We start from the raw sequence: 9,996 nt of genomic DNA on the forward strand, positions 1-9,996 counted from the left end.
CCTAAAGTCTCACACCTTACTGCATCACGTCGCGTGAGTCTGAAGCTGAAGCTGCTCCTTGCTGCACCATTGCTGCATTAGTGTAGTCTGAACCGTGAACCTCTGAAACCATGTTGGTACACATGAAAATTTGAACTTGACCTTGGGCATTTCTAGGTTTAAACAATAGCAATACTGAGCGTCTTCAAAATCAAAATATCTGTATTAGGAAGTGAAAGTGGACATGAGATAAGATAATCCTTTATTAGTCCCACAGTGGCGGAATTCACAGTTTGTTTAGTCAACGGTGGAACTGTGTGATATCATCTGTGGAATAAAATTAGTGCAATAATACAATAAAAATGCAGCAGATGTCTTCAACTCATAGTAGATATATTTACACCAGTAAACATTGGCAGTGATGGATTGCTTTATGCACCATTGGTAAAATTAAATAAAATAAGTCAAATGAATGATAGTGGTCAAATAAAGTGAAATATGGATAAATAATGTGAGTGATGTGAAAGCATGTGTGAGTTGTGAGAATGGGAGTGACAGTAGTATAAACAGGGTACAGTAATAATAAATGAAATGAGACGCTTGTTTGCAATTGAGGAGAGAAAAAAAAAAGCTTCATTGTTTTTCTAATTGAAAGACCTGACAGCAGGCCATGACCTTGTAAGCAAAGTTTGATTTAGTGAGATCACCATCATAGTGCAAGAAAAATGCCTGCTGATGCCCTGGAGTTACCAGGTTTTAAACTACTCAGAGTAGACAATGTTCCTGATCTGTGCAGCAAGTCCAAAACGCATGCAATTGTTATACAGTAATGTAGGCTGGGGCAAAAAAATATTAAATATATAAAATATTAATATAGTTCTTTTTGCAATAAATAAACAAACAGAAATCAATGCACATACTGGATCATAGTACCCATAGTCATGTGTCCATCAGTTGTGCCTGCTCTTCATCATTTCTTGTAAAAGCTTTTGCTTGTATATAAAAATGGCACAATAAATGGGAACCCCGTCCAACAGCAAGTTTTTGTTTGGACATTCGTGTATTGGATGCCCATAAAAACAAACATTCTATCCACCTGTCTTTAGTTACTAAACTGTGGTTCAATACAGAGCTCCAATGTTTTTATATGTAAACATAAAATAATCTAAATGGGATAGAGAGGCAGATAAATATCTAAATAAATAATGCATGCTATGTTAATTATTGCACATGCTGCAACACAATAACAGAAAGCAAACAAAGCAGCAGGACTGAGATCAGTTGCAATGCAACAATATAACGACAAAACAAGAAAATATAAAACAAGAAAAGCAGTTACCATCCTGCCCTGCTCTGTGCAGCCTAGCTGACTTCTGTTCTGGATTAAGATCATCAGGAAATTAAGAGCCTCTGAAGACAGTGTTTATGGGAACCTTGTATGAAGTGAGCTCTGTCAGTTAACATGTCTGGAGGTTGTGGGGAAAGCACTCCGTGAGTGTGATGCTTGTGCATTAGTGCACTATGGAGGGTTAGCCTGGGGTATCAGCCTTGTCTCTCCACTAGTGGAGGAGTGTATGTGTGGCATCCTCCTAGAGAACGGTACAGACCTGCATGCATTTTTCTGAAGGCCGAGACGCTTTCAGGAGTTATGTAATCATATGCCAGATAAGAATATTTGCAGTTTAAAGACACTTGTTGAAAATGTGATTATTTAAAATAATATCTGATAAAGCAGTTCTCTATTCTGGCGTCTCTGTTTCTCCGCTCAGCCGCTGCATTGAGTGGCTGTATTTGGCAGTTTATCTTTATGTGATCACTGTTTTCCATTATAAGATCTTTCACTAATTGTTTTTGTTTCACTCTTTCAGAGGAAATGGTTGAGTTGTGAGGGTTTTAGGGGTGCGTTTGTTGGCTTCTGTAGGAGAACTGTATGGCATGTTTTTTATAACTTAATATTACCTCAACATTAAATAATGATTGTGAAAACTGTAGTCAGTTCCATATCTCTATTTTCAAAGCACACTGTTGACATCTAGTTTTAAGCTGGAAACTGACTGTATGACTGTAGAAGAAGACAGAAGTTCAGTTGGAGTTCTGGACAGGCTCTCTTTTATGGTTGAAGGCCAGACCCCTAAAAAACTTGGCTCATGTTTGGATGCATTAGCAGTTTACATGTTATGATTTAGTGATCCAGAAAGCAGGCAGGCAATATTTCATTCTGGAGTAGTGTTTTTTACATCTGTAATTAATTGGTATAAATTATGCTATTATTATTCATCCGTCCATCCATCTGTCTATCTAACAGATTTCTTTCACATTGCAAAGTTTGAGCTGAATTGACTTAAAAATGTTGCACAAATTCCGATCAAACTGTTCAGACTAAAGTCATATCACCTCATATCGGATATGAAAAGTCTATGAAAAGTTTTATTGTTCACACTGACATGCAAAAACACATCGGATTTGGGCCACTTTTACCTGCTGTGTGAACGTTGCCTAAGTGACATGAGTTCATATGGTTTGATGGAGTTTATCCTGAGCAGGTGAAGAGGTGCACTACTCAAGGTGGCTCTTAGTATTTGTGTTTGGAGCTGAATGAAGTGTGTTGCGTTTTGGGGCTGTGAGAACAGAGATGATGATGGGTGCAGTTCATGAAATAGATTCAGACCAAAAGTTTGTTACAACATGAGTTACTTTCTGGACAGCTGGATCTAAATACCTAGTGAACAATGAGAGGGCGATTGTGACTTGAAGAAACTAACTGAGTGAAAAAAAAACTAGAAGAAAAAAAAAGAAAGTAGGAGAACCAATTATATATATATATATAGTAACTAGGTTCAGCACTTTATTCTAAGACAAATTATAATTTGAGGGTAAATTTCCCACAAGATTTAACTACAAATGACCAGATTATGTGTAGCTTGATGAAGAAAGGCCTGACCAAAAGATGGGATCCCTCTGAAGGAAAGGACAGACTGAAATTTCAGTGTGATCACTATGGTAAGATGGAAAAATGGTTTTGTTAAAAGTAGGAGGAGTTGGATTCAACACACAGGGGAAGATGGCAATTTTAGAAAAGGGGGGGGGCGATGTTAAGCAAGGAAAATAGAAGCTTAAAAATAGATCATTTTTATAGACACTAAAGGAATCTGTAAAGTAGAGGGTCCTGCCACCTTCTAGAGTATTAAGCTATTCAGAGCACTGACCGAGAAGTCAAGTCGTGAGGCAACTTTGCAGAAATCAGTAAATAAAACTGAAAGGAATAAACAAATTACACATAAGCAGGTGTAAAAGGTACTAAAGTTGCAGGGTGATAATGTAGTGTGTGCAGGAAGGGCTGTATGACTCTTGAGGATGCAATAATGCAGCTCTAGTTTCAGCTTACACCAAAAAGTGCTGGTGGAAACATTCAGTTAGAACTGGTAGTAGGTATTAAATAGAACACGTGGCGGTTGGTGCCACCTATCAGGGAATTCAAACAATCAAACAATGTCCCAGCAGATGGAAAACAAGAGTACAAACTCAAACGGGAAGAACCCTGGACATAACAGATTCAGGCTCTTCGGTGAAAGGGATTCAGCACTGCTAATCAACAGGGGGGCAGAGCATTGAGGAATAGTCTGTGTTTGAGCTGTGAATTCAAGATCTTGGAGGATCTGCAGCTGTGGGCTAGAAGGGACAGGAAGAGGCATGAAAGGTCAGGTGCTGGCCGATTTGTTGGCCAGTGGCAACAGAGAGTGTGACCATTGTGTTGGCAGTAAGAAAATCTGTAGGACAGCTTGGAAGTCAAGGAATAAAGGAGGGGTTGGGGCGTGGAAAGTATAGGAGAGGGGAAAAGATAGCGGTGGCAAAAGAGAACATTAATATTCACAATATAAACATGAATCCTCAGCTGTTATTTGTGCCACAGTCAGAAGTTCAGTGAGATCCAGGAACCACACAAACTGCTGAAAGGGAGCTTCGTGCTTGAAAAGTCGGGGGAACTGGGCAGATCCGTTTGAGGCAGCTCTAGCTGGAGTACCAGGAGTAAGAATGGACCTTAGTTTGGATGTCTGCACAGTGACCAGCACAGTTAAAGATGTCAAGTTTAACAGCAGAAGACTGTTAAGTTTGTGAGGAGAAATTTCAGGCTCTCAAAGTTTAGTTGTGGAACTTGAAAGCGGACGTAGATGCAGCCACCTTATTTAACAGAAAACCGAACAACAGGGCAACAGAAGTCCTTTTCCAATGCACAAATCCCAGGGTGCATAAGACCAAACACCCCTGGAGTCGGCAAAGGAGAGAGGCGGAAAAAAGGAGACAAAGAACGGCTAGTAAACTGGGGCACAAAAAGGAGAGGAAACAGGGACACGGATAGAAGACAAAAGTTGGTCAATCTTAAAAGCCCTTGACCCGCCATCTCTCAGGGTCCACGGAAGACAAGCATCATTTTTTCTGTCCTGGCACCAAAGTGATGGAATGAACTTCTGCTGTGTCAGAACGGCAGAGTCTCTCGCTGTCTTCAAACACCCAGTGAAGACCCACATTTCCAAGAGTACTTAAGCAGAGTGTAGTGTCAAGTATTATGGGCTTAATGTTGACTTTTGTGTTTAGTAGTATGTAGGTCTAAGATGTATCTTTGCATCCTAGTCTATACAAACTAGCTAAGGGTATTTTCTGAGTAAACAGTGAAGCGACTTGTAAGTCGCTCTGGAGAAGAGTATTTGATAAACGTCTTTAATGTAAATGTAAGACTGAACTGGGGGACAGACAATAGATGAAACAGGAGACTGTTGGACAAGACCATTAGCACAGGAGCAGAGGTGGACTACCTAGGAGCCAGTACAGGAGTGGACGGCCTAAGAGCCAGCATGGGAGCATTGGCAGCGGTCGCTGCAGGCATTGGTGCCACCACCAGGGCAAGAACAGAGACAGCTAGCATCACTGCTATGAGAGTTGCAGCAGATTCCACTGCTGGAGCAGAGACAGAGACTGCTGGCATCACTGGCATGAGAGCCACAGCAAATGGGCGCATGTATAAGAAAATCCATAATGTCCCATGAATCCTCAGGATCAGACATGCACCCCTGAACTTTTTTCCCATTCCTGAAATCATCCGGTGAAGGTGAGACCTGAGCATGTTGCCTACGGGTAGAGGAGGTCTCCCGTGCCTCCAACACGTACTCTTGCTACATCCATAGTGACGGTCTAAGTCTTCTATCACGGTTGTTGTGTACTTTATTTAATATAAAAGCAAAACAGGAACCAAAGAAATGGGAAACTGCAGAACAAAACATTGAGGAGACTAACAGACCAACAGACCAGACATGGAACACTGAATCAAATGGAGTACTTATACAAACAGACAACAAGCAACAACTGAGGCTAACGTGAGGGCGGGGCTACAAAGTAGGCACTAAGGCCTAGCGTGGAGTCAAGAAACAAACATGAACAGAGCAAAACAGAGACACAAACCAGGAAGGGAAAACACATCTGTTACATTAGTTGTGTCATTTTCTGTATTTAGCAGCACATGCATCGCTGGTCCTTGGAGTGACGTAGTCACCACACGTCTTTGTCTGTTAATTCAGTTCCGATTCTATGCGGATGTGAATCACTGGAATCTTACTTCCGGCTTAAAGTTCCGGCTGCATCAGATTGTGTATTCAGTTTCACCTTTCCTCGATTTTTCATGGTGACTCTACAATGAAGCTTCTGCAGCACCAGCTTTGCCAAGGACAGTAAAATAGATACTGATTTTCAGGGGGTTGTTTGCTCCCATTTAAGTGGCTGAACAAAGCCGACTGTCAATATGAATGCCGGCCTTTTGTTAGTTTAGAACGATCAATAAACCCTATTTCCAAAAGCGGGACTCTTTTATTTTCTCTCCTCTTTCAGTTTTCTTTGTGGCGCTCAGCATCCTTTCCTCATTTTTCCCCACGGCGTCTCTCTGTTCTTCTGTGAGCAGAGCATTTCATCATAAGAAATGCTAAAACATTAGAACTAGTGAAAACTATCTCTAACTGGTGACACTTTATTTTGATTAGTCCCATTCAGTAGATGATCACAAGACTTCTACTGAACTCAGCTGTTTAGGATTAGGTTAGGTAGGATAAGGTTAGGATTAGGATCAGGGCAGGGGCGGAGCCAGACATTTTAAACATCCAGGGGTTAGCCCAAATGTCCATAACCATACTTCCCCTGACTCTTCTGTGTGATAAAGTAACACACACTATATATGTATATACACTTACACACACACACACACCAGCCACTAGACATTATTAGTTATACTTGTTTCTAAACCCATTATCCATTTTTCAGCTCCACTGATCATACAGGACTTTGTGTAATACAGTATTAACAGAAACAGAAAGACTACAATTTGAAATATAGAAACAACACACAAAGTTCTCCTGTATGATAAGCACAGCTGATAAAATGGACACGGAGGTGTACTTAGATACTAGAAAGAAATACATATATAATGAAATATTCAAAGTTACACAGTAACAATATTTTTTAGTTTACTGGCAGGGTTCTACAGAGGTGCTACACTTAATAAGAATGCACAAGTTAATAGGAACTTACAAACAGAATAATGATTTATATTTAGGCAATGATTTTTGTAGTTTTAATATTACATAAAGTTAATAAGTGCTCTTCTGTTACTTATTTTGGAGCTCTGTAAACTGATAGGTGTTGTTACCCAGTAAATGCACAGATTTTACACAGACTAATAAAGTGCTACTAAAACACAGGGTAACAAGTACAATGTTTCATTATCAGAACATTAATGCACTGAAATGCTTGTGGTCAGACACTGGTAATCTCCCTTCAGCAGCAAAATGTACACAGCAAGGAACTCTACTATATAAAATGTATCAGAAAGATAAACACCAAAACATTGGTGCTACCATGGTAGTAAAGAGAGAGGACTATTGTATGAGTAGCAGTAGACCGTGAACAACGCCAGCAGTGACATTAACATAACATGACTGTGGATGGTTGTGCAGTTGATGCTTATGTACGGTGTGTAAATGTCAATGCATCGGTTTTATAATAATATGTTCAAATCAAATCAGTTTATTTGACACAGATACATATGTCATGCACAGCGCAAAATTACATCATAATATAATAATTGAATAATTGTGAAAATTTCAACTGATTTATCTGCCTGAGGTTCGATGTAAACCACTGTGAAAATAACTGAGCAGGGAGTTTTAGAGCAGCCACATGCTAAAACCACCATATCTGTGAACTATCTTCCCTTTAATCTTCCCTTTAATGTTCTGTCATGCCATTAGATGGAGAAGCCAGCTAGGGTTCTTGATAATTCATTTGAAAGGACCAAGTGGTCAAAGAGCAAAACAGCAGATTTCATACTTTGAGAATCAGAGAGGAGTTTTGAGGGTGTGATTGCTAAAGTGAAACTTCATCAGATCTAATACTGTATCTTATTCCAGTTTGCAAATACAGCTCATCATCAGGTGAGGAGGAGATTTTAGTAATGGAGAATGTTCCTTTAGCTCAGCTAAAAACAGCACTGGAGCTAATGTTAATGTTAACACTAGTGCTAGCCACCACAGCGTTAGATGTAGTGGAATCCGCTTTCTGAGAGATTTCCTTCATTATTGATAATGAATGATAATTTAATGGTCATATTTTCACCATTTAAAGAGCTGAAGTTTCACCAGGATTGAGATAACGGTATTATCTGTGTGCTACTGAACTTCTAAAGAACACTATAGTTTAAAGATCACTGTTTAGCTGTGTGTGTGTGTGTGTGTGTGTGTGTGTGTGTGCGTGCGTGCGTGCAACAGACAGAAACAGGAATAACAGTTTTGAGTATTATCAGAGGAAATCCTGAGGCGATGCACGCATTTAGTGTCACCATGGAAACCTGCCACCAGTATCACTACTCTGGGTTCCAGTGAGCTACAGAATTATAAAGAGCTGCTACTGGTCCATAAATCACTGACAGATTTGGGTTCCAACATCACTGATCTAAATAAGGAGTAGAACCTGAGTAGGGCTTTAGATCCATGGACATAGGTCAGCTAGTCCAGCCCAGAGCTTTAAATAAATGAATTAGCTTTTAGCTTCTATGCTAAACACAATTGGACTGAAGATATCAGTCCAAATAAAATTTTATTTTTAAACGACAGCTGAGCTCTAACACTCACTCTTTACTTTCTCTGCACACTAATCTATCTATTTTAGCATGTTTTCCTTCTTCTTTCAGTTTGCAGTATTTATGTTTTTTTGTTTTTAATGTTTTTTAATTAATATAAATACATTAAGGCCCACTGTTATACCCAGTTCATCGTAGCTGTCTGTTTTATTTTTAAATCATAAGAACAATATTTAATGTACCACACAGAAAATTGTTCAATATTTACATATTTAAGAGGAAATAGATTAAATGTGTAACTGTATCCTGTATTTTTTTATTTCTTTCCTGTCCAGGTTCTGGAGCCATGGCAACCACAGAGCCCCTCCTCTACATCACCCTGCTGATCTTGCATAAGCTCCTCCCCTTCCTGTTTGCCCACTGAAGGACTTTGACCAAACAGGACAGCGTTTCCATTTTATTTACCAAACAGAAAAGGAAAATATATGAATAAATATATCTACCATAAAGGCACATCACCGACATGGCGGGACACAGAGGAGGCTTTGGGAATGTGACTCAGTTCACTAAAGCTAACAGTGAATGGAAAAGCATCACAGACCTGCAGGGAAGGAGACTCGTCTGGAGTCGAGCTAAACGTTTGAGAAGCATGATGATAACAAATATATAAAAAAAAAAAATCTATGTGAATTAGAGATCACATCTGTGTCCTAAACACACTCGACCGAAACCCAACAAACGCTGCGTTCCGTTTTCCTCGTGTTCGCCCTGCGGAGTGCATGGCTCACTATTTATTTTCCAGTTGAACTTCATTTCCCTTAAAGAGTCCTTTCATTTTTTTATGACGTTTTATTGTTGTTTTCTGTTCAGTAAAATCCTTCAAACAACCTTTATATTTTTATTGGTTCCATTTTGACAAAAACAACAAAACACAATCAGATTTTTTTTTAATGAATCTGTTTTATTTTTTGCATGAACTTTTGAGGTTCTGACCTGATGTTCAGTGGGGCCAATCTCTCATGCTCTACTGTGTGTGTGTGTGTGTGTGTGTGTGTGTGTGTTCATCTTTCAGTTCTACTACAGTTTTTCACAGTGTACACAAATGCGACCTTATATATTTTGATCAGATAAGGCACACGTTTCCATAGTTGTTGTTAGTCACCTTCAATAATGTTTATTTTTATTAAAGATATGGTGATCAAGTTACAACATTCATTTATAATAAGGAAAACAGTATGTTGCCAACACCAGTTGAAATAAAAGTTGTTTCTTTTTTTAATAATCTCGTCCTCTTACCTTTTTATGGAGCTTCTCTCTGGTCAGATTTACTGTGATGATTAGAGAAAATCACAGTACTGGGTGACTGTCTGAGTTGGGTGGTGCTCATTTGCTTGTTGCTGTTGACACGTATTTTAATTACATAATTAACGTCACATCACCCCAAAACAACACCACCTAAACAATCATGGTAAATGTTTCCATAAGAAGCAAAGTGGATTTACCAATGCTTTCAAACAGGTTTGGTCTCACAGGTAAGTGTAGAAGGTGGACGCACACTCAGCAGCTGAGAGATCTCTACTCTCTTCAGAAGGAGCTAAAGGAGCAGAGATGATTCTGCGGTTCTGTAAGGAATGTAAAGAAGAATCTGTTTATGAGAATGTCTGGGACCGTTATTTATTTATTTTATTTTTTTGCGGACTGAGTGTTGGTTATTAAGATGCATGAGTTCAATATGATGTGGATTTTTTTGTTGGGTTCTTTTTTTTCTTTTTTCTTTTTTTTTTTTTTTTTTACAAATAACTAGTAAAGAGAAAGCTGTGTGCTGATTATCTTGGTAACTTTCTAAAAAGGTGCTGCATGTTTTGCATAACATGCATAGTTTTATCAGTCTGATGTAAGGT

At 39.1% G+C, this 9,996-nt stretch overlaps 1 protein-coding gene across 1 annotated transcript in view; it reads left to right on the forward strand.

The window, feature by feature from the left end:
- The window catches only part of vstm2b (V-set and transmembrane domain containing 2B), a 12,758-nt gene extending 3,381 nt beyond the window's left edge, over nucleotides 1–9,377 (forward strand). The window contains exon 5 of the mRNA XM_072671322.1: nucleotides 8,431–9,377. Within this exon, the coding sequence (XP_072527423.1) occupies nucleotides 8,431–8,519 (89 nt within the window). The 3' untranslated portion in view covers nucleotides 8,520–9,377. The remainder of the gene's footprint in view (nucleotides 1–8,430) is intronic.
- The last annotated feature ends 619 nt before the right edge of the window (nucleotides 9,378–9,996 follow it).

This window comes from Salminus brasiliensis, chromosome 25 (assembly GCF_030463535.1).
Source record: "Salminus brasiliensis chromosome 25, fSalBra1.hap2, whole genome shotgun sequence".
Taxonomy (NCBI): domain Eukaryota; kingdom Metazoa; phylum Chordata; class Actinopteri; order Characiformes; family Bryconidae; genus Salminus; species Salminus brasiliensis.